The sequence below is a fragment of the Lissotriton vulgaris genome, chromosome 10 (assembly GCF_964263255.1).
Source record: "Lissotriton vulgaris chromosome 10, aLisVul1.2, whole genome shotgun sequence".
NCBI classification, from domain to species: domain Eukaryota; kingdom Metazoa; phylum Chordata; class Amphibia; order Caudata; family Salamandridae; genus Lissotriton; species Lissotriton vulgaris.
Genome location: NC_141698.1, coordinates 5,739,591 through 5,765,358, shown reverse-complemented (window position 1 = coordinate 5,765,358; position 25,768 = coordinate 5,739,591). Strand labels below are relative to the sequence as shown.

Below are 25,768 nucleotides of genomic sequence, written 5' to 3'. Positions count from 1 at the left end.
ATGTATGGTGCAAGGCACAGGCTCATATACAAGCGTGCCCACTGGGTTGTTCATCCTTCAAATGTTGGTAAAATGATGGGGATTTATAAAATACGGCAGCTTGTTTTTTTATGGTGCAGTTTTACTACGTGCAGCGTACCAACACCTCTCATGGATTAGCATCTGGCAATCCTTCTCTCTTACTTTCTACACATTGCCCACATTGCTTATACTCCCAACTGCATACCCACAATAAACAAAATTGTAATTGAGCTCCCACGAACAATGACTTCAATACTGGACCTGCGGTTCTAAACGTTTTGACTGTTCTGGACCTCCACTGAATCTTTAATAGTATCCAGAGCCTTTACTGAAAACCGGAGAACCGGACTGTCTCAATTGTAATGATTTCAACCACAAAACAACGTGCACAAATAAAGAAACAAGCATTAATCAAGCAAAAAACAAATGGTAAAATATTTAATTAAATTCCCATCCGGATTTATACATTTAAAGTTGAGCTTTAGAGTACTCACCCTACATGCAAATGCCTTGCATTAATGGCTGACTCACTCGCACTAACTATCACACTCTCACAGACTCTCCCTCTCTCACACTCTCACTGACACTCTCACAGACTCTCACTCTCTCACTGACACTCTCACTCACACTAACTCTCACTGACTCACTCACACTGACTCTCTCACTCACACTGACTCTCACTCACACGGATTCTCTCACTCACACTGACTGACTCTCCCACTCACTGACTCACTCACTGTCCAGACTCTCACTGACCGACTCACCCACTCTCTCTCACTCTCACTCACTGACTCTCTCACTCACTGACTGATTCGCCCACTCATTCTCACTCACTGACTCACTCACTCTCAACACATATTGCATTACAAATCGAATAGGTGTCACATTTGCGAAAGTTTAAGCTATTGACATTGTAAATGACAATGCTATTAATGTATCTATTTTCTAAACCAACACATAAATAAAAAATGTGTAATTTACAATGCCAATAGCTCTAACTTTCCTAATGCGAGACCTATTGCATTGCAAATGCTTGTTTACTATTCTCGTCGTCTAATTCCTTTGGGGATAGCAGGTTGCTTCATGAAGTTCAGTGTTTCCATTGGCTTCATCTGCAGAGTGATCACCAGGCCGTTTAAACCCGCTGTGAGCATTAAGAGGGGATATTAGTTACAAAGCAGGCGACCAATGTGACATACCTACAAGAAAAGTAATCGCCGATTTCCGCTTGAACGAGACCATGAAGTTATCTTGAGTCACAAATACTGGCCAGAAGGAGCCAGACTACATGTGATACGACAAGGGCTTTGAGGTTAACTTATTGGATTTAACATTTTTGAAACGCACCTTAACTGTTCATGGTATTTGATCTGGAGCTCGGTACCAAGGACATTGCCATTGTCAAGATGGAGTGTGGCATGAATGAGTTAGCTCTGCTCCCCACTGGCAGAGAAGTACCAAAGCCGCAATCTGCAGGGGTTAAGGAGCTAATGATGCTCCACCACCGAAAGAGGTGCAGCAAGCGTGCTCGGTCCACATGTTATTTTGCAGCTTGGCCTCTGTTAAAGAGTAAAATGCATCTTCCACTTCAGATCACACGGCTCACTGAGGTTCAGCTGGTCTGGTACTGTGGCTTCACAAAGTAAACTGAAGAAGGCCTGAGTTGACGACTACCTGATTATCTTCAGTTTAACTAAACATTTGGAGGCATTTTGATTCCCTCGCTCGATGCTAGGATTGGGCAAAGCGCGTTTCGTGTGTCCAACTTTTGAGACCCTGTTGTAAATAACTTTCTGATGTACAAGTGCATGGTACTTATTTGTTGCCCCTTCCCCCGCATGGCTACTCCCTTGTACAGTGGATTTTTGAGCGATGTCCCCCACACCCTTATAAAAGTGAGTTCAACTGAAGACTGCATATGAGGGCTTATGAAGAAATTGTTCTGACTTCCCTTTTGTTTTTTTCTTTGGTAGGCATGACATATTGAAGACCAGGTTGGACTCTCTCCGGGGAGAAGTGCTAAAGAAGGAAAAGGAGACGGAGCAGACAGTCCAGGCGCTGAGGCAGCAGCTGGAGGTATGCATGGGCATAGTGTGTCAGGCCCCTGTCCCTCATGGAGACACTGTGCATTGTTGGGTAACCACTCCCCAGAGGAAGCATGAAACACACCATGTGCGTCACGGGGTCTTTGGTACTTTGAATGGAGTGTCGCTTGGTCCAGCTCATACTGACAAGCAAACTGCAGTGGACTAGGTAAACACACTATCTGGATCCAAGCTGCCTCCCACTGTCTGAGCAGCCATGCGCTGCAGTACATTTGCAGGTTAAAGCCCCCTGTCTGACTATTCAACCCCCCATCCCCTCCAGAGAGCTGTGTGAGCAGACGTTTTACTCTTGGCAGTATGTCTCACCCATCTGCTCTCTTTTCACAGCATCTGCTGGATGACAAGGCGTCTGTGAAGGCGCAGGTCACCTCCCTGCTGGGGGAGCTGCAAGAGAGTAACGACTGCCTGAAGGAGTGCGGGACAGAGAAACGCAAACTGGAGGACAGGTAAACCCTACTTCCTGACTGGATGCTGCGGTGACTAGCGCCTGCGTTTATGTGTTCAGTTAGGGATGCTGCCTTTAGTTTTTGTCTTGGCGTTCTTCCCTTCACCATCTCCTTGTGAATGAGACCTGTCCTGGTTCCATAGGCGACAGCAGGGGTGTAAATTCATGGCTCCTGGAGTCCTTCGAAGGGGCTGTCTTCCTTGGTAAAGTCCAGCCGGGGTGGCTGAATACTTAAAATACTCACGCTCGTGTCCTTTACGTCCCTGGGACACATGCAGATAAACAGCAAGATAATTCATGTCTGATCTTCTCCCGCTCCAGTGGTGATTTCCTTTCCTGGGGTGGACACCCCAACTAATACCAGAACCTACATCGGCGGGTGGAGGGGCCTGAGCCCATCAGCATCCACAACCCCTCACAACATTTAAGCTTTTCTTTCAGCTTCTAGTAAAACCAATAACTCTTCCAAGGATTTATCAAGATGTCCAAAGCTGCATCCACTGCAGGAGTTCCGTTTTCCCACTCAGGGGTCTATTAAAATGAAGGACCAGTAAACTGGTTCAGCACCTCTCTGACCGTCCCGAGTAGGAGGAGCCAACCCATTTGAGGCCAGCCCACAACAAAGGCAGGTACACACTAGATCTCTGCTTCAGTTCGCGAAGGGACTCTTCCAAACTTCATGCTATTCTATTTATGTCCGAGCCCCTTTCCCCCACCCCATTCCTCAGATAATGACAACCTGGACTTCTGCCAGAGCTCCTCTAGAAAGCCAGCTGCCCCCAAAAGCTCTTTACACATGCATTTGAAGGCCATTTCTGTCCTCTCACCCACTGGAATGTTTAACCCTAGATTGCGGACTAAAATAAACATCCTGTGTTACTGCCTTTTTATTCTTTTTTGTGTTTCACACATCTGCCACCTTGCACTGTGAGATAAGAAACCCTCAGCCCTTCCTGGCTTTTCAAACAGCAATATATTGCTTTGTGGGGCTTGTAAATGCTCATGCTGGGACTATACTGACGGTGCTAAAAGCAAAGTGCTGCTGGCTAAAATGCCTGACCTGGGCGAAAGTGGTACGCATGACATGGAGCCAATGTGCCAGCTGTATTTAAGATTTCACTAAGTTGTCTTGTCCATTTTGAAAACTGCTTGTTTCACATGAAAATAAAACAAGTAAACTGTGCTTGCTTATTTTGTGATAGTTCACACTTCCACACACAACATCAAGATTGACACACATATTAGCTGTTTAAAGGTCTGTATAAAGAAATCAGTAGCTTTATTTTTGCAATAAAAATATTTTTTTCTGCTAGTTGGAAGCGGCAGGTAGCGGCTAGATGGCGGCCATTGAACCGAGTGAGCGTTACTCCCTGTTTGGCTCGGTAACATTGAATAGGCTCTGGACCGAGAAGGAGAAAGCTTATCGTGGAGAAGGATCAGTTATCCCTGATGCTGAATCGGGAGTTTAGGGAAGGCTTCAGGGAGCATCTTTCTCTGTATAAGGATTTATGTTTGCAGATCGGAAGATACAGAGGCTGTGGCTGCGGTCTGCGCGGCTCTTTGCGACCGCCCTCCGGAGCCGAGCACACCTGGGTGCCTGGCGGGTGTGGCTAGCGAGAGCAGAGAGAGTACACTGCGAGCCTGCCGCGCTTGGCGGAAAGCAAGTCGCGTGCCCCCCGTAAGAACGGGAATGCTCCGGCGGTCAACATCAAAGCTGCGGGTGAACCGACAAAGAAACTGCCACCTGTAGTGGAAAAACCTGAGAAAGGGAAACAAGACAAGCTGGAGAAACCTGCACCCAGGGCAACGGCGGTGAGTGCTAAGAAAACGGGGCTGGTTAAAGGGAACCCTTCAGAGAAACTCTTACCTGGCGCCAATGGTGATATTAGGACAAAAGACCTTGGAAAACCAGAGACTGCGGGGGTAGTCGTGGAAGGCGCAGGACGGGGGAAGGCTATAACTGTCCCGGGGATGTTTGCCGGGAAAGCGGTGGTGATTAGAACTTCTCCCGCTGGTCTGGCCAATTCAGTCCCCGAGAGACCAGACCAGCGGGAGAAGGGGCGAAAAGGATCTCCGAGGGGTGGATAGTCAGGATTGAGGAAGGAGCCATAAGCGGGGCGGTGCTAACGACGCTACCTGAGGTTCTAAGAACTCTGTGCCATGAACCCGGTGGGGTTGATGGGTCTAAGGGGTCTGATAAAGATGCGGCCCAAACACAGCTGATACTCTGAAAAGGGCCACACCCCGCTTGAGTAAAACCAGGCTGACGTCCATTCAGGGGCAAAGGAATGGTGATAGCGATGGATCTGAGACCGGCAATAATCTTCAATGGGACTATGCACCGGCCGCTATTAGCTTGGCAGTTTAAGGAGGATCAAGGGTTCACGAAGAAGAGCTCAAGGGTTCCAGGGGCCAACCTAATTCACCCCCCTCTAACACCCAGATCTATGCCATGCTAAAATCTGTTCAAAGCGAGGCTCGACAAGAACACAAGAGAGCTCAGTTAGAGACCATGAAGATTCAAGGGGCAATCCGAAAGAACACCAATGCATGCTCAGAGGTTCTAGCCAGGACCACTGCCCTTGAAGAGAGGATTGTTGAGCTGGAGACTGGTTTACAGCAGACTGAGACAAAAACTATGGTCAATGATGAGAAACTGGCAGACATTATGTGGAAGCTAGAGGATTTCGAAAGTAGGCTCCGCAGGAACAACCTCTGACTTTTAGGGATTGAGGAGAAGGCAGAGGGGCAAGATATCAGAGGATTTGTTCTGAAGCTATTCCAAGCTGCTTGCCCTGAGGTCTCCCATTGGTCTTGGGAAACTGAGATACAAATAGTCCATCGGTTTCCTCTTATGCTGAAAAAGAACTCTGATCCTGAAGCAAAACCGAGGGCTATTTTGATATTTTTCTGCAATTTCTTATTGAAGCAATCCATTTTTGAAAAGGCCCGTCCGGATGCTAAAAGATCTGCAGAGGGCCATACATTTTTTGTGCGCCCTGATTTTTGCCACGCAACAGTGGAACGGAGGTGGCGACTTCGTCTACTGATTACTCCTTTTCAAAAAAGGATGTGAGGTCTTAATGAATCCTGCACGTCTAAAGGTTATTTGTCGTGCCAAGACACAGGTTTTTTCACCAGAAATTCAAGCCGAGGAGTATCTGAAGGAACTCCCTGATGGCTAAATGACTTATTGACTTTTAGTCTAAATTTCTGAATCAATTTTGTTTCGGATCTGGTTTCCTAAAATTTTGAAAAATCTCAAGATGCCCTATATATCTGTTCGGCTTTTTGCTTTCTGATCCTTCTTGGTCGTTTTGTCTGTGCTCTCTTTTTGCTCTTTCTCGCTCCTTTATAAGGGGATTATACAGACAGGGAGTGACCTGGGGACACTCTGGGAAGTGGGAGTCTACGGACCTATTTTGCCCGTTTTTGGTGGTGTTTGGGGGGGGGGGGGGTGAGGAGGGAGGGGCGGGGTGGGGGATGCGCTTCGGGGGGGAGGTAAGGTTTGGATCAGAATTTGCTTTTGGAAATAAGTTAAATGAGTTAAGATTGTCACAAATTACCGGCTGTGGGTTTCTCTCTTGGAATATCTTTTTGGTGAGATATGGCTAATATTCGAATAGCCTCCATAAATATTTGTGGGTTTAGGACTAATATAAAGGGTTGGCTGTGGTTTTTTTTTTTTTTTTTTTTCTCTTAGGAAATTTTTTTTAGAGGCATGGCTAATATCCAAATAGCCTCCGTAAATATTTGCGGGCTTAATGACCCGATTTAAACGGCGTCAGATTAGAGAAGATCTGCGAATCTTGCGGGCAGATATTATCTGCCTTCAAGAAACGCACATAGACGCCAGTAGGCACAAACTTCTAGACTTTGAGGGTTATCAACTGGTCTCATGGTCTAAATTGGAGGCTAAGACCAAAGGAGTTGCTATTCTAGCAAAACTGGGGAAGGTTAATACAACTCTCTCTTCTGCTGACCGTTTTGGCCGCTGGGTCATTGTGCACGGCAAATTTCAGAATAAAAATATCACACTATGTTCTACACATGGCCCTGTACTCGATGACACAGAATTATATCATCATCATAAAATCTTTATTTCGGCAATTTGCCATAAAAGAATGCAAGACAATAAAACAATCTTCAAAGATGATAGTTCAATTCATAATACAGACACATTTAGTAAATAAAAACATGCATGCTTAAATGATGGATGATATCAGTGAGACAGACCTAGTCGCCAATTAATCCAATTAATTCAGTATCATTCATTAGCAATTATATGCCTACGCTTGTGCCACATGGCTGCCAGGAACTGAGAAACAGCAAATACAATGTGGCTAGTCTTATCCGTTTTTACAACTCTAAAAGCATGCATACACTGTACAAAACCCAAATTCTTACCCAAAGGTACGAGCCAGTACTTCCTGGGCTTACTGTAGGCTGGACAAAAGAAGAGCACGTGAAGATCATTTTCTATGTCACAGCAGGACAATTTCTTGCTGCAAACGCGGTCCATTTACTAGTAAAGGCTCTTAAAGGTAGAGTACCATATCTCCGTTGCAGATAGAGTTTCCTGGCTATAATAGGATAAACATCATCCATAAAGTACTCAAAGAGTTTATTCATTAAAAAGGAATTGGTTAAAGTGCCGACATGAGTCAGACAGAGCAGCAGTTCATTTATTATCAGCAAAGATCCTAGTGAGAGGCTTGGGTGAAACCTTTTTACAGCTCTTCTCTGGGTCATACCGTAAGGCTGGTAATCCCAACCTTACAAATTTGTTCTTTATGAACATGAGCCATGGGATTTTAGCTGCACTATGATGGGTTAATATTTCCTTAAGTTCTAGTCAATAATTTAGCAGCTCTGGCGTTATCCAAAGCCGGTGCCAGAACCTGAGGGGTTTGAGCGCTAGTTCATCTTCGATAGGTCTCAACCCCAGGTCAAGCCTTAAAGGGAGTAGCGGTGTGCTGGGAGGAAGAGCCAACAGCTGTCATAAGAATGTATTCTCTGTTTTGGCAATTTCAGTCCTGCAGGAATATCCCCATAACTCCCCACCATATAAGGTTGCACCCCTAGCCTGGGTTTTATAGATCTCCAGAGTAGGACCAACAGGTTTAAATGTAGATGAATTGGAGAGCTTGAGGATTCCCCCCTGCTAGCTGTGCCAATTTCATTTGTGACTTTATTTGGTGGGGGCTCCGTGTCCAGTTCTCATTAATGGTTACTCCCAGATATACAAAAGTCGACACCCTTCTAATCTAATTGGGCCTAAGCTGGGATTGGGGCGAGTAGTTGCGGGTGGGTTGAAGATCATAAATTTTGTTTTGTCAGCATTGATCTCCAAACCCCGCCCTCTGCCAAAATCCTCAAAACCATCCATTATGCGCTGTATCCCCATGGGAGACTTAGACAGCAGCAGGGTGTCGTCCGCGAACATAATCGCCAGCACCCTGCTGCCTGCCAGCCTTGGGGCATCATTGTGATGTACTCCATCTAGATGGGCGATTATGTCAATGGGGTAGAGGCAAAACAGGGTAGGTGCAAATACACACCCCTGCCTTACCCCCCTGTCAACGGGTAATCTAGATAACCGTGCCCCATTCTTCCCACATCTGACCTGCGCAAAGTTTGCCTCATGTAACCATCAGGATGGTTAAGAGTTGGGGCGGTATGCCCAATTCGAGGAGCTCGGTCCATAGTTTCCCCCGGGGCACTAAATCAAAGGCGGAGCGGCGGTCCACAAACACCACCCTCGATCTTCACCGTTTTCCAGAATAGTAATGCTAGGCGGAAAAATGTGTCCATGGTGGAGGTGTTCCTCCTAAACCCCGCTTTATACGGGCTAAGAATTGCGTGCTCCTCGATCCAGTCCTGCAAGCAATCTAGGATAAGTCATGCAATTTTCTTTTGCGGGACATCAATGAGGCTGATGGGCCTGTAGTTGGCCAGGAGCAGAGGAGAGCCCTTCTTAAATATAGGGACAATTTCTGCGCCCAACCAAGTATAGGGAACCGGCAATGCCCCTCAGGACTGCATTGAACAGTAATTGTAAATACGGACCCCAGATCTTCGGTTCATGTCTGAAGAGGTCTCCCGGGAGTTTATCGAGGCCCGGAGCTTTACCCACAGCAAGTTTACCAATTGCATTACACACTTCCTCTGTGGTAAGCTAGCTCATCAGAATAGGAGATTGGAGCTGGGAGTACCTGAATACTTTCCGTAACTTGCTCTATAGAATATAGTGCCTGAAAATGATCTTCCCAGACTTTAGCATCTATATTTGGTTCAATAGCAGATTTCGGTTCCCCGCAACCTGTATTGACTATTGACCAAAATCTTAGTGCATCCCTTGTATAGAGGGCGATGGATAGGCTGGTCCACTTTTCTTGATCCCACTCTTGCTTTGCATGTTTCGATACCTTTTTATACTGGTGTGTCTGAGCTTGAATTTGGGATTTGTTGCTATTAAGCTTTAGGGCCTGAACAAGCTCTGTCTTGGCCTTTCTGCATGCTGTATTATACCATGAAGATGTAGGAGCCCTTTTTCCCCTATTGGCCACCTGCGGGTTGAATACCTCAACTAGATTAGAAACTAGATCCATATGAAGAACCTGTATTTTATCATTAAAATCATCGGGGTGGAGGTCGGATGTTTAAAGCATCAACCTCCAGAAACAGAGGAACAATTAGTTTGTATAGATTACAGAGTTCATCTGGGGCTGCCACTATTTTTTCCCACCTTACCCTGCGTCTGTCATTTATTAATATGATCCTGTCGCCTGGGACCTCCGCGTTTGTCGTACCATTCGCGCCGGGGCCGGGGAAGACCGTCTCCAGAGTTGGAGCATTATGGTCCCTCTCAGCTCTAGTGTTTACCTTAAAGTCGATGACCTTAGGCCACAACCGTGTCTCAACCATGATATAGTCGAGGCGTGACTCCTGTCCAATTTTATTAAATGTACATTTAGCTGGAGTGTCAGAGGGCGTGCGATCATTGCAGGCCCTAATAGAGTGGTTTAAAGTTAGGGCTGTAATCTGGATTGCTAGAGGAGACCATATCTTCGGTGATGGAGACTGGCTCGGTGGTATAGCCCAGTGATCATCCTCCGCCATGAGGACGCCATCATTCATCCCCAGTAGAGGCTCAAAGTGGCAGTTCAGGTCACCCCCCACCAGGAGACGGATGTCACTGGTAAGGGTGTGCAAGAAGTGCGACCACTCCTCCGGGCAAGCTGTTTTATTGGGTAGGCCTGCAACATTCTATGATAATATTGTTACACAGCCTGGTATGCAACTCTTGCCGCTGGTATCGCCACTCCCCATTAGGCCTTCTTCACTCCGACTTATCAACAAGGGATCCAATATGCGACCTTACATTTTTCTACCAGGTGACTGGTCGCTGCTACCTATAGTAGTACCTAGAATAAACTAGTGTGAATCTAGCAATTCCCGGGTTAACTGGCTACTAGCTACCTTCGTAACTCCCTCGTGAAGTGCATTGCTCGTTCTTTGAGTGATCTCCTTTGGGCCCACCCGGATATACTGCAGTCAGTCTACCGTGTCCAGGCAACTATATCTATTTTGGGTACAGATATGGCTGGATGCGTGAGCTTGTACAAACGGCCCTCTGTCAGCTCTTCCCACTCCTCAGGGCTCTCCTAGGGTCCAGTCACGTTCCATGTCTGATATGTGGGACGGAGGATAGAAATATGACAATGGGAGGGGTTGGATAGTTGACCCACCATTGTGGTGCATCCCTTCGCAGATGTGCGCCACAATCCATGGGTCCCTGAAATTAACCAGCACACAATCGCCCTTTATATTCTTTGACATGCGCCCCACCCAAGACACCCTGCGAACCATCAGAATTTCACTAGTGACGTGGCCCGGGCGCGGTCTATTTTTATTAAGCGAATCAGACTTTGTTTTTTAGTGACATAAAAGATTCCCTGCTAACATCACTTAATTTAGGGACCCCTGTTAAGACCACCAAACGCAGGCTGGATTCTGGGGGTAGGTCCATTCTGATTACCTGAGTGGAGCCTCTATCAAGTAGGACTGGGCAATCATCCTTTGGCTTTTCAGTATTATCCCTTGTTGGCACTTTATCCACAGAAGCCACTGTTACTTGCTTTGTGGCAGCCGCATTGAGAGAAGGCAACTCGACTGGTAGTACAGATTTTTGTGGTACGGTCCCCCCCCTGACATTTATTAGATTGAGGATTGCCCAAAAACATATTATTAGACTTCATACAGTCCATAGTCTTCGATGTTACTTTTTCAATGCTGGACCCTTTGGAGTCTGGCTCCAAAGGGTCGGCATAAGGGCCTTAATACGGCGCCCAGTCTTGAAAGGAATTGGTCCTCCGATGTGGGTGTTGCGTTAGTGGAGTTTGCCGCTCCTGGAGTATTTGCAGTTAAGGGTGGTGAACCATTTTTATCTGCAACTTTCGAGACCTCTGGGGACTGGCGCTGGATAGTCGTGTCACTATTAATTGTGCGCTTTGCAAGTTTAGGCTTTCTGCCACCGGTGGCAGCTGCCCCTCGCTTCCTTTTAGGTATTGCCCCCTCGCATCTCCCCCGTAACTGCCGTGTATTGGGTATTTCAGGAGTACTGTCCGTTGTTGACACTGGGGTAGTCTCTATTACTTGTGGTAGGTGGAATTCATCACCTAGAGATATATGACCCTGGTCCTGGGCAGTCTCTGAAATGTGTACAATCACAGGAACTTCAATGATAGCTGGTCGCGGCATGAGCTCTGGTGTGCGAGCATTTGCAAAATGGCCCAAAGAAGATCTCTTCGCTAGGGCAAGATCTTGGGAGAGGCGACGCTCCATCAGGATTATCTTGTTCAATACCTGAATTAGCTCTAATAATAAAATTGTCCAGCGTCCCCGCTAGATATCCACTCTAAGTCACCGCCTTGCTCCTACCTTCACGCCCCGCCATTTTACTGGCACAGATAGAAATTCTAACAGGTACTTACAGGGCGTCCAGATGGCAGCAAGGTGTAACAGGACAGATGAAAGAGGGGTGGCCCGGTCCGGTCTCCTCCGGGCTACAACGGGCTTCCTGCGCGCGTCCTGCGGAGCAGTGGGTGTGTTCACTCTTTAAACCGGCAAGAGGGGCGGGGAGAGGACACAGCTGAGGGCGATGGCGGGGCTGCTGGTCCTCGCAGTCCTGTCTGGTATGATGCAGTCAACAAAGTCCTGGTAAGGCTCCAACTGCTGCGAGCGGCTCCCGCGAAGCGGGGACCGCGTGCAGTTTATGCGGTGGCAGGAGGGGCGGAAAGAGGACACCGCTGAGGGCGATGGCGGGGCTGCTGGTCCTCGCAGTCCCGTCCGGTATGATGCAGGCAACAACAAAGTCCCAGTAAGGCTCCAACTGCTGCGAGAATTATATAAATGGGTGAATCTGGAGTTGGTAGGCTGGCCGGCACCGTTTATAATCTGTGGTGATTTAAATATTAATATGGATTGTGAACTTATGAATCAACCAGGGATGGCATATGTAGGGAAAAAGCCAAAAGTTTATAGGGCCTTACGACATATGATAGATCTTCACGGCCTGATTGATGCCTGGGCTTTTTTTTAATTGGAATGACCCGGGATTTACTTTTTTTTCTGCACCTCATGAAATCTGTTCTAGGCTTGACTATTTTTTTTATCTCACCTGCTCTTGTGCAAGGATCTAGTATTACTAGATTCCCAAGAGTAATGTCGGATCACAATCCGCTTTTGCTTGAAGTAAATATACAATCTTGTAGGAATAAACCAGATGTTTGGACGTTTAATCGTGGTCTACTTAGGGATGGCAAGTATATCGAATCTATGACCCCATGGATTATAAGATTTCTAGATGAAAATATAGACAGTACAGGTATTCAAAATGTCTGGGATACGCTTAAGGCTGGGATAAGGGGGGAAACAACTCGTTATGGTTAGGAAAATCAGAAGAAAGAAAAGCTCAAACTACAGAGATTGTATAAAGATTTAGAGGAGGCTGAGATGAAGCTGGTCCAAGTGATACGGCGGGGCGGGGATAGTGATGCAGCCCAAACACAGACCATCATAGCAAAATTAGCTGTAACGGAACTATCACAGGCTAAAGCGGCAAGCAAATTTGTAGCCTGGCGATCTAAAATGTTTGAGAACAGTGAAAGAGCAGGACATATGTTAGCTGTAAGAATCAAAGAGAGAGAGTCTGCCATACGCATTAAAATATCTTTGATCCGGATGTTGGTCTGATGAGGGGGCCATAGCTCTTGCCTTTCAAAAATGTTATCAAAAATTATATAACGAGGATATTACTGATAATGAGGCACTGCAGGTCAAAATCCAGGAATATCTTGAGGAAATTAAGGTTGACGCATTATCCTCGGAAGAACTTGATATATTAGATGCAGAAATTAGAATTGATGAACTCTGGCAAGCTATAGACTCTCTCCCTGCCGGAAAAGCTGTTGGCCCAGACTATTTACCGGGTGAAATTTATAAGGCTTTCCGACCTCAACTTACCCCTGTCATGTTGGAAATGTTCCGTAAAGTCCAAAATGGGGATACCCCTCCTGAATCGTGATAGGGTCCGTCCAGCACTCTTATTTTTTGTTTGTCTTCTTTGCAGTTTAATCTTTTCGTTGTTGTGCACCATTACCTAGTGTTTTAGTCTGGAAACACTTCTTAAATATATTACGAAAAGTGAGACACTGGGAAATCCCGATGTCTAAATAGTAACGTTCTGCACACTTTCACATGAACCACTTGGTTCTCCTCAGGTGTACTTGTAAACCAAAATAATAATAATAATGATCCATACAGTATTCCTTGTTTCAAAGATCTCTGTTTATTACTTCTTTTTAATTCATCTGAATTCTTTAGTTTCCAGGACAATTTAAATTATCATCTCCCATTTACCCAATGCATTTCGGGTCTATGGTGACCCTTCTTCGGGGGTCTCTATTGGAAAAATCAAGAAAAAGTTGCAATCAGCCCTTGAACCTATATGCATGTATACATTGACATTTACATATATTCAAACCCACTATGTTCTCAAGTGCAAACAAACATCTGTAAATCGTGGCATGTCCTTTTATATCGATCGTTTTCACATTAGCGCTAAAAATATGCCAAACACCAAGACCATATTAAACGTTCAAAATAAAACACCCTGAAAGAAAAGCGCAATAGACCTGGTTTAACCACAAACTGGTTCTAGACGAAACAGAGTTTTCCCTGACAAACATTTTGCTCCTCGCTCGCGCTGTACTTACTGAGAAATGAAAACGTCCCTCGTTTGCGTAATGTCGGCCAATCCGCTACTGCCTAACACTCTGTGTACCGCTATTTAAAGCTCCACGCTCTTTGATTGGCTCAACTAGCGATCACGTGATCGCAACACCGGACTGCTTTACAGTCCTTATTTTATACTAAAAAATATGCTGAGAATGCAAAACTATAAGAATTATCTCTTTAGGGAGAATCTATGTTGACAAACAAGAGTTAAACCATAGTCGGAATTAATTCCGAGTCATATTCACTCGATATTTTTGACAGTTCGGTATCATTCAACATTTAATATTTGTTGCTTAGCAAGGCTGTCTCATGTAAAATAAAAGTCTGGTAACATATACTAATGGAAAATAATAAGTAAAAATACAAATTAAAACAACAAGGTGTCGGCCATTTTAGGTAGGGGAGTTCTCATTGTGATTGTCATGCAGGAAAATAAAGTTGGCTTTCCACAGACTATTTACAAAAAGCAGGATAATTCTATCCTGTCATTCAGTCCATTTGGTTGTAAGCTGCCCATTTTCTTTATCCAGAAGTATTCTGATCTTAGTCTTGATTTGTGTGAGTCTTTCTCAGGGTGATGTTTGATGACTTCCAGTATTGCAAAACGTAGTTGTGCTACATTATGTCCTGCTTCTAACCAATGTGTTGCCAATGTGGATTTCAAATTTTTCAGGCGGATGTTGCTTTTGTGCTCTGTTATTCTTACTTTTATTTTTCGCTCAGTCTGACCTATGTATAGTTTTCCACATGGACACTTGATTCCATAGATAACATTCTTAGTGTCACAGGTTCCTGAGTGTAACAAGGTCACCTTCTTGCCTGTCATTGGGTGTGTAAACGTTTGTCCCGTCATCACATTGTTGCAATGAATGCAATTTTCGCATCTCTGCATGCCTTTATGGTTGGTTTCTTCTGGTTTGTTCTTCTTTTTTAGCAGTTCTTTCAAATTTTTGGATCTGTTATAGGCAAACGTTATCTTATCGGCAAAAAGTGGTTCTAAATCCGGTTCTCTTGCTATAAGTACCCAATGTTTTTTCATGATGTTGACTATTTTTGCTGATTGTAAAGAATGTTTTAGGACACATACTGTTTTTTTTGTTTCTCCTTTTTCTTTCGTGACTAGTAGAGACTCTCTCTGCATATTCAAGACTTTGATTTTAGATTCTTCCAATAAGGGTGTAGGATAGCCTCTTAGTTTGTATTTTTGGATCTGTTTGTCGATGGTGGAGAGCAAATCTTGTGGGTCAGATGTGATCCTTTTTTGGCGAATAAATTGAGATGTTGGAAGATGTTTCTTTAAAGAAAAATGATGGAAGCTTTCGTAGTGTAGGCCACTGTTTCTATCTGTTTCTTTAGTGTGCACACTGGTTCTCAGTCTGTTATGTTCAAGATGAATTTTTACATCTAGGAAAGCCAATTCTTTCTGGTCCATTTGATGAGTGAATTTGATCCGGTCGTGAACACTGTTCAATCTCTGGATGTTGTTGGTTAGTGCTTCTTTTTCACCCTTCCATATAAGAAAGATGTCGTCGATGTATCTTTTAAATACCATAAGTCCAGTTCTCCAATTTGTGTCTTGGATTATATGGTCATGCTCAAATTTAGCCATAAAGGTGTTTGCGTAGGACGGTGCCCCCGCAAAACCCATAGAGGTTCCACTGCATTGTTCATAGAAGTCGCCTTCCCAATTAAAGTAACTGTGTAGTAGAGCAAACTGTAATAGTTCAAGCATTAAAGTTTTTTCTCCTCCACGCACTTCATTATTGAGTAAACACCATTCCATGGCTTCAATTCCCTCCCTGTGTGGGATTGAAGTATACAGAGCTGTCACATCTATAGAACATAACCATATCACTTCATCATTTGGGATATTTATTGTGGATAGCATGTTCAGAAATGCGGTGGTGTCCTTTATATGTACTTGAGAACATAGTGGGTTTGAATATATGTAAATGTCAATGTATACATGCATATAGGTTCAAGGGCTGATTGCAACTTTTTCTTGATTTTTCCAATAGAGACCCCCGAAGAAGGGTCACCATAGACCCGAAATGCATTGGGTAAATGGGAGATGATAATTTAAATTGTCCTGGAAACTAAAGAATTCAGATGAATTAAAAAGAAGTAATAAACAGAGATCTTTGAAACAAGGAATACTGTATGGATCATTATTATTATTATTTTGGTTTACAAGTACACCTGAGGAGAACCAAGTGGTTCATGTGAAAGTGTGCAGAACGTTACCATTTAGACATCGGGATTTCCCAGTGTCTCACTTTTCGTGATACCCCTCCTGAATCATGGCGAAGAGCTAGAATTGTTACATTCTTAAAGAAAGAAAGATAAGAGTCCATCCGATATGGGGTCTTATCGCCCAATTACGCTAATCAATAGTGACATAAAAATATATGCCAAGATCTTTGCAAATAGGTTATCGGGGTGATTAGGAAGCTTGTGTCCTCTCAACAACATGGATTTGTGCCTGGGCGAGAAACGATTGACTATATACGCCGCACAATCATGTTATTTGATTTTACTAAGGTTTCAGGAGACCCTATGGCTTTAATTCTGCTAGATCCGGAAAAAGCCTTCGATAGGGTCTACTGGCCTTTTTTTATGGGCCGTATTGAGGCATTATGGTCTTGGGGAAAGAATCATCTGTGCTATTCAGAGCATGTATAAACCACCACTAGCTCAAATTTCGGTTATGGGGATTCAGACAGGCACAATTAATATTTTAAGAGGTACGGCGCACTTCAGTTTCAATTTTGCCTAACAAAGGTTTTAGATTAATCTCCAACCTTTGTTAGGCAAAATAGAAACTGAAGCGCGCCGGATTAACAATCTGCATCTACCCATCAATGTTAGCTGCAATGTCGTTAAAATTATTTTTTTACCAAACATTTTGTATTTTTTTTAGAGCTATTCCTTTGGTGTTTGATCAAATTTGGTTTAAAAAAAGTGGAACGAATAATCTCCTGGTTTGTATGGGCCGGAAAACGACCTAGGCGAGCTATGAAATACATGACACTACCTAGAGAGGGAGGGCTGGTCCTTACCAAACTTCCAGATTTATTACTGGGCAATAACGTTGCGGCATATTGCCGAACTACTAGATGGTGAGGATCTGGATGGGTCTTATCTATCTATCTATCTATCGTTTAATTTATGGGGAAGAGGCTAGGGGGCTTTTATTTATACATATTGATTTGCTTATTTCAAACGGGTGAGGTGCTGTTGGCGGCCTTTAAAGTTTGGACGCCCGTGCGTAAACTATATAACATTGGGACAATACACTTATATACTCCTGGTATAGGAAATACTCTCCTACCGGACGTTTTTGCGGATGGATATTTCAGAGAATGGAATGTACAAGGAGTTACTGTAATTGGAGATATTGTCTCGGAAACAGGGGTACTGACTTTTTTGAATGTATAAAACAGAAATTTAGCATTAGTAATCGGCATTTTTTTCAAATTTTTACAGATCCGAATTTTTTTTCTCCAGAAAAACTGTCAGGTTCAGGTTTCAAGTCTTTATTTCGATTTTTGACAAATCATAAAAGACACATTAAAATGCAATAATAAATCAAACAAGAAGTTTTAAGAAAAAAAACTGTTTGGAAAAAAAGATACAAAACGTGAGTGGACAAAGACTAGGTACATTTCAAACAAACCAACTAAACCACTCAGTTGCAACCTTAAATAAGATGAATTAAAAAGTAATTAAAAGAAGCATTAAACGTCTGTAAAAGGAAACCTGTGTAAATAAAAAAACAGATGGTGTTTTAGTGGTACATTCCGAATCCTATCGATCAAAGGGAAACCATTTCTTGCTTAATGTGCAATAGATGCAGAAGGAAAAATCTAAAAATGGATGATTTAAGCAATATACAGAGTTTGTCACTTTGTGAGGCACTATGTGTGGGCTCTGGCAACTATGACGTATGTTTTAACCTTAAAAGCCAGGCCCAACCCAAATATTTAGCCAGACTTGCAACAAAGAGCTCAGAGGTGTTAGTCTTTAGCGCCCGGATGGCTTCAGCAGATGTTTTGAATGGTAATCGCTGGAACAGTGGTTTTAACCATTTCTTTCGGGGCACTGTATATCTAGGGCAAGCAAAAAGAAAATGTCCCTCTGATTCTTTCTGTCCCGGGCAGCCTTTACAGTAGATCGATGTCCCTGTGGACCATTTGTTTGCAAAAGAGTTCAGAGGCAAAGACCCCACTCTGAACTGATGATACAGTTTCTTGTCTAGCGGTTTGGTTATTACATCCCAATAGGGCTCTCGGGATAGGTCTAGCTTAAATGTTAGAAACCTGCCTGTGAGGCTGATATTGCTGGAGAGTAAGACTCTTTTTAGACGGATCGAGGCCCAGTACAGGGATTTGAACTCTTGTTTAGAGGGGAAAGCGTTGGATAAGGGGGATGACCAAAGTTGTTCTAGACCCATGTCAATGAGAGTGGTTTTCACAGCTAGGAACCATGGGATTTTTCCGGATCCACTAATTGACCTGACTTCAGCTAGTTCTTTTGCGAAGAGAGACAGGTCAGGAGAGGTCCATATTCGTCTCCACAGTGCCACCAACCTAAATCTAGCCATCTCGTTGATCGGAGGGCACCCTAAGTCCAGACAAAGGGGGATTGAGGGGGTCGACTGTGGTAGACCTACTAGGTTCCGAAGGAACTTACATTGGGTTTTAAAAAGGTTGAGAAGGTCCATATAGCCCCAAAGATCTGCGCCATAAAGAATAGCAGTGGTAATTTTGGCGTCATAGATCTTGAGGGCTGGGAGAACCCGCTTGGTGGTGGATCCTTTTTGCTCTTTTATAAGGCAGCCCGTTAAACGTGCAAGCTTGAGATGTTGGAGATTAATTTGATCTTTCCATCTCAAGCGGCTGTCAAGGGTGACCCCCAGGTAGGTCATGGTCTCGACTTGCTCGAGATTGACTCCGTTCAACCTCACGGAACTCCGGACTGGATGGTTTCTAGTAAAAACTATAAATTTCGTTTTCCCCACATTTACCGCCAGATTGTTAATGGCACAAAACTCCTCAATGCGGTCCAGGGCCCGCTGCAGCCCGCTGCGTGTTCTTGAGAGGAGTAGGGTGTCATCGGCGAAGATGAGTAGCGGGAATCTCATCCCAGCCAACATTGGGGCGTCAGTGGGGGTATCCATGAAGAATTTCACCACTTGGTCGATGAATAAGAGGAAAAGTGTTGGCGCCAGGACGCACCCCTGACGGACACCTCTAGTTACGGGAAATGTTTCCGTCACTTGTCCCTGGCCTCCCCACCTTACCCTCGCGTAATTATCCTCATGGAATTTAATAATGAGGTCCAGTAGTTCTAATGGACATCCTAAGTTTTCCAACACACCCCACAATTTGTCCCTTGGCACCAGATCGAAGGCGGACTTTAGATCAATGAATGCAGCAAAGATGGTACCGCCGCCAAGCCAGACCACCTTCCAATAGATCAGGCAGAGTCTAAACACCTGATCTATGGTGCTTATTCCCGATCTAAAGCCCGCCTGCATGGGAGATAATATGTCCTCTGTTTCAATCCAGCCCTGGACCCGTCCCAGGACCATACGTGCGATGATTTTTTTGTATGGAATCGATGAGACTAATAGGGCGGTAATTCCCTGGCTTGGACTTATCGCCCTTTTTATATATAGGAATTATCTCTGCTCCCTTCCATGATTTTGGAATCGTGGCTCCATTGGCTAAGGAGTTAGCGATCATGGTTATATAAGGGAGCCACAAGGCTGGATTGGATTTAAATAGGTCCGCCGGTATCAGATCCATGCCAGGAGCTTTCCCTCGCAGGGTCAGGCCCAAGGCCAGCTCGGCCTCTGGGACTGAGAAAATTAGTTTTTCCCCGTTTGTGCATAACGGGGGTGACCTGCCCGGGGATTTTGTGGCTTTAGGGTCATCGGCTCTGAATTGGGCGGAATAGAATGTTACCCATTCGACAAGGGGTACATGGTTAGCCGGGGTAGATGAGTCCGGGTCCTTCCCCCACTTGACTAGATCCCAAAACTTTTTTGGGTTGTTTGAGGTGGAGGCCTCCAGGAGATCTGACCAGAACCTATCCTCCCACTCCCGTTTGGATTCCCAGAGGGTTTTTCTGTAATGGAGCCTAGCCGCCTTAACTGCGACCGTGTCCCGAGATTTGATAGTTGAAATAAGATTCGAGTGTGCCTCCCTACATTTTTTGTTGTACCATTTCTGGGGCAGGGGATTAGCTTTGGTAGAAGCACTTCGGCAAGGGAGGGAAAGTAGGGACTTTAACTGGTCAAAGCATCTAGTATGAAGATTAATAACATTATTTGCCAAGCCCGAGTTTGCCCCCAACAGATCAATTTTCAACATCTCGTTATACACATTGTTGGCCATTGTGTTGACATTGTCCCATAATGATTTGTCCTCCATGACCCAGGACCATTTCAACCTTCTCCTATCATTGGTTAGCAAATGTCCCCTGTATGTGAGGTGGTAGGCTCCTCTTGTCTCTTTAGATCTGGTAGTTTCAATGATAGTAACAGCGGATTATGTTCATTTCCGGACGCTGTATTACTACCTTGTCAACTAGTAAAGACCAATATTCCAATTTTAACAAGATATAGTCAATGCGGCTCTGCCTTAGACCATTATCGAAAGTACAATTGGCTTCTTTATCCGAGATTTTGCGGCCATTGCAAGCTCGGAACCCCCTGTTTAGGCAGAGTGCCATCCAGTTCACAGCCGCCTCTGTTGCTTTAGCCCTTTTATCAACAGTTAAATCAGGGATGTCCCAAGCAGGATCCTCAGCAGTGCTCCAACTGTCCCCCATATCAAACAATGGCTCTATGGTGCAATTTAAGTCTCCAGCTAGGATGGTGACATTCCCACTGCCCATTTCAGCAATTTTATAGTCGATAATGTTCAACAATGGCGGGCTTCGGCCACCCGGCAAGCCTCTAGCATAAATGTTGAAAATGTGCAAATCCCGTTGGTTAGCTTTGCTTAGTTTGATTAGAAGGAGATCCGGATGCTGAGCAAGGAGCACAGTCGGATAGAGACCCAATGACTGCTTCACCCAGATCGTTAGTCCACCTGAGGCACGCCCTTTGCCCCTTTTGATCGCAGGTTTAAAGAAGTTGATATATCCCAGCTTGAAGACTGGATCGGTTGCCCAGGTTTCTTGGAGCAAAATGATGTCGTATTTATCCACAAAGGTCAGCCAGTCTGTAGAGGAAAAGCGGGCCTTGATTCCTGCGATATTCCAAGACAAGATTTTCAAGTGATCATTGGGTGGGACCACAGGGGGAGATTTCAAAGGTGAAACTGGGGTAGCTGCCTGTTTGTGCCCTTTATCCTTCTTAATCTCCATAAGCTTAGCATTATCCGTGGAATCGTCATTTATCATAGCCTCTTGAACATCTCTGAATGCAGATAGGTTAGGTGCCCTAGTCTCTAGGCCTCCCCCAACAGCGGCTAAGTTGTCAATAGGATGCGGGCTCACCATACAATACCCAATAGGCTCGTGACCAGCTGCTTTAAAAGGGAAGACTCACTGGGTGTTACGTGGAGTCAATCTATGGCCTCGAGGTCAGAGAGGGGGCCAAAGTGGTTAAAAAGGAATGGGCGCTGTCGGTCGAGAGGGGTTAGTGCCAAGGGGTGTCTTATGGCTGGGGCCTGACGGAAGATGGGGTAAGGTTGGGTGGGTCTTTGCCTATGGGGGTAGAAATATGAAAGGGCTAAAGTTTGTACATCCCCCTGTCTTGCAAATCTGGGTTCTCTTCGGATGGCATCTACCACCCATGCATCCTTAAACGAGATCAAAATGCAATCTCCCTCCAGGTCCTTAGTCCCATGACCCACCCAGTCTACTCTTCTTACAAATAATATCTCCGTAGGAGAGGAGGGTGGTAGGGGACGGTTTTTATTTAACCAGAAGATTACTTTATTGCGGAGATCCCCATATGACTCCTTGCTGCCTGGTTTTAACGGGGCTACACCTGTCAAGACTATAGTGTGTTGGGCTGCTTCGATCGGTAGATCAACACGAGGGGTGGTAAATCTTCTGCGACTCCCCTCCCTGTGATTGGTAGTGGTGCGTTGACCCACGGGGTCTCTATGTGTGCTGGGGGGGGGCAGGATTTGTTTTAGTTTGTAGGGGTAATCCCGTACTTTGTTGCCCACTGGTATTGTGTTTGTCCGTGATTTTTGTCTTGGATGCCTGTGTAAGAGTGCTCATGGCTGGTTCAAAGGATGTGGCTTTTTGCTTCTCCCCCCCCTTTGGGCGTATTGGTGTTTGGCCCTAAGGTTTTGTTATGGGATGGTTTACACCTTGCCTGATTATTACTAACGGGGTCTTTAGTGGCTGTTTGTGTTTTACTGACACCCGTATGGCTAGTGCCAAGAAGGTTTTGTAGCATAGCATGGTTTGAGTTAGTTATAGCCTCCATGCTGTCAATTTTTGAGGTCATGAGCCTTGTCCGCTCCAAAACAGGTAGTAATAGAGTTTTAAACATGGACTCCATTTTTACTAACAAAATTTTGTCGCTATTAAGACACATAGGGCAAGTGCTAGAGGAACCCAAGGACATGAGGGAAGGGCACAGCATATTAGGAAATACAGAGGGGTTTTGGGTGTCCGGGGGAAGCTCAGAACCCTGGCTTCCTTTATCTGGGACATCATTTGTTTTTGGAATCTTTCGTTCTCTCCCCCCCGACAGTCTGGAATCCAGCTTTCTCTTTTTGATGTTAAGATCAGTGTTTGAAACTGGGAAGTCGGTAGTTTCGGCAGTGTTAGAGTTATTAAGGGGAAGGTATCCAGATAACTGGCTAGGTTCGAGCCCCCCACTAATCAGTGAATCGCCCCCCTGGCTGACGAGAGTCATCTAAACTGTACCCTTCTTCCTTCAGGATAGAGGCAGTTGGACTCGCCCCCACACTTTCTAAACGGACGATAGCGTCCGTGGAAGAAGTTTGAACGCAATTAAAGGCAGCATGTGGTACAGGGGAGGTAATAGTGGCTAGTCCCCCCAACGATGAGCGCTTGCCGCTGATAAGGTCAAGTGAGAGTCTTTTTTCGACCATAGCAATTTCCTTCTCCAGTATCCCCGTAGCCCGTGAGATAAATGCGTCAAGGGGGCCTGATACGACTCCCTTAGTGGTATGGATTTGCACTGTTCGTTCTTTGCCTGACCTTAACGGCATTATAAGGAGTGCGTGGAATGAAAACTCACAGTAATTTTCAGACCGTCTTTGCTAAACCAGAGGGCAGGGGTTAGTATGGTGAGGACCGCCGCCTACCTTGAGGCACTCCGATCGGCCAAGGGGGGTGGGCCTGGGCCGGACTCTGCCGTACTCGAACGGCCTCAACGGCCCGCTCTTTGCCCGGTCTTCGCCCCGGTCGCTCCCGCGCGCTCCCGCGCAGCAGATGTTCTGCCCTATGAAATAGGGCAGGGCAGGGGGCGTGGCCGGCAGGGAGAGCGGCCACAGGTGTTACACGCAGGGACTCCTGGTCAATGGAGTCCCTGCTGGCCTGCTCGCAGCCCTGCCGGTGCTCGGGGGGTTGGTTGGTCTCCTGCTTCACTCCCGCAGAGACTCCTGGCGCAGCGGGACCCGCGCAGCGGGTCCGGCAAGGTACACAATCCTCCCCTCAGCTCAGGACAGATTGGCGACGACGAGCAGCAATTCCTTAGTCCTCCAGGCAAGCAAGCAGCAAACAGGAAGGTTTCCCGCAGTTGGCAGACACAGAACTGCTTTTACGTTGACGGGGGGCGTGGCCGGCAGGGAGAGCGGCCACAGGTGTTACACGCAGGGACTCCTGGTCAATGGAGTCCCTGCTGGCCTGCTCGCAGCCCTGCCGGTGCTCGGGGGGTTGGTTGGTCTCCTGCTTCACTCCCGCAGAGACTCCTGGCGCAGCGGGACCCGCGCAGCGGGTCCGGCAAGGTACACAATCCACCCCTCAGCTCAGGACAGATTGGCGACGACGGGCAGCAATTCCTTAGTCCTCCAGGCAAGCAAGCAGCAAACAGGAAAAACTGTCAGTTGGACCCGTATTCTATTAGTCGAAGTAGTTAAGGGGGGGGGGGGCATCGACTATTTCTATGATTTACAAAATGGTAAATGGAAGAAGGAATGATGATTTAGCTAAGCACTTTAGCCGCTGGCAGATTGGATTACATGCCGGACAGGAGGCATGCAAAGATTCATTAGGTTTTAGTTGTACTGCTACTATATCCGCAAACCTCCAGGTCCAATGTTTTAAGACCTGGTTTAATCTGTACATAACCCCACATCGTATACAACAATGGGGCGGGTGGTGGGGGTTAATTGCCCCAGATGTGGGGAGCCGGCTGTAGATAGTATTCATCCTGCCCTTGCTTGACCCATTGCTTAACAAAATTGAACAACGGCTAGAACAAGTGTTGGGATATACGATACAACTATTACCTCAGGCGATAATGTTGGGGGTAGTAGATTTGAATATGACTGAACCAGAGCGGAAGTTATTCTTTGTAGCAATGGCTGCATTGAGATTGTGTATAGCAACACTGTGGCTAGATCCTGCTCCCCGGAAAGTACATGAATGGTTCAGCAAATGTATAAATGTCGAGAAGTGGGAGCTACTGGTTTTTAAGAGGAGAGGTTTGAGGGCTCGAAGAGAGGGAGAATTGATATGGGCGCCTCTAACCAATTGGTTGAATTGGGAAAATTAAAGATATGTGAAGTCTGATGAAACCTCTGATGAAACGGATGTTTGTTTCTTTTGTGTCTGCCTTTGGCCCTGCTCAATCTTAAAGCCGTTGTTTTGAATTCGGTTTTTTTTTTTTTTTTCCTCTTCTCCGCTTACTGTGTTTTCCGATCCTCCTGTAGCGATCCTTTGGGGGGAGGGAACGGGTGGGGGGTGGTTGAAAATAGTAAATTTGAGTAATGACACAGATATCATGTATTGTATTATTCCCTTTTCTTTTGCTTGACTCTGTTAGTATGTCATTTCTCTAATAAAAATGTTTTTTTTTAAAATATATATTTATAGTTTTTTCTGCTAAATTGTGTTAAATCAATCACATTTTTAATTATGTATAAAGGCTCATAAAAAGTTAAGCCAGTTGATGTAAAAAGAAAAAAAAATCCATTTTGAGCTTGAGAAGATATGTCTGACACAACGCCGCTTTCTAGTAAATGCTTAACTGTATTTTTTGGCTCAGTTGGTTTGCGATGGAATGAGTATATGCTTCTATTATTTGCTTATTTGTTGTGTAAATGACAGGTGTAAGAACCAGACTTTTTGCAGCGTTACCCCCACCCTTTTCCCCATTGAGAACACTAGGTACTGGTGTAATGACTCTGAAATGCCTTGGGGGGCGTGGCTTGGATGCCGAGGAGTTAGGCAGCGTGAGCCCGGAGCTCCGCGCCCGATCCTGAAAATCATCCTGAATACCTGATCGGACCCCAGCAAAACTGAGTAAATCCGATATCTACAGACATCACGGAGGGTACGGCGCTTACAGCGGTCGACCTCAGGCGGTTCCCGGCCCAGAATTTTGGGTTTGAAAGTTCATGTCGGGCGTGAAGTCATCGAGCTAAGATGGCGTCTTCGACCTGAGACAAAGGAACGACGGGGACACGAGGCCAGACTCCCCTACTAGCCTGCTGCTAATGGTGTTGGATGAGTTGGCGGATACTTCTTGACTCGTTCGGGGGTCTTGGGCGGACCGTCCTCGCACTGACGCGAGTAGCTGGGCATCGAGACTTGGATGTGTGCGCGGCGGTGGCGACAACATGGCGTCAGCCCTGTGACGATGGCACCGGCTCTCTGAACACAACTGGCATCGGACGGCTCAACGGTTCATTGGGGACCCCAGCCCCAGGAGGCGGCTTTGGCCTGAGTGTTT

The 25,768-nt window shown here is 45.6% G+C and overlaps 1 protein-coding gene across 3 annotated transcripts in view; it reads left to right on the top strand.

Moving 5' to 3' along the window:
- Positions 1-25,768, top strand: part of IKBKG (inhibitor of nuclear factor kappa B kinase regulatory subunit gamma) — a 140,420-nt gene that overhangs the window by 71,197 nt on the left and 43,455 nt on the right. For all 3 annotated transcript variants that reach the window (XM_086940167.1, XM_086940168.1, XM_086940166.1), the window contains 2 exons: positions 1,995-2,097; positions 2,454-2,572. In XM_086940167.1, the coding sequence (XP_086796293.1) occupies positions 1,995-2,097; positions 2,454-2,572 (222 nt within the window). The remainder of the gene's footprint in view (positions 1-1,994; positions 2,098-2,453; positions 2,573-25,768) is intronic.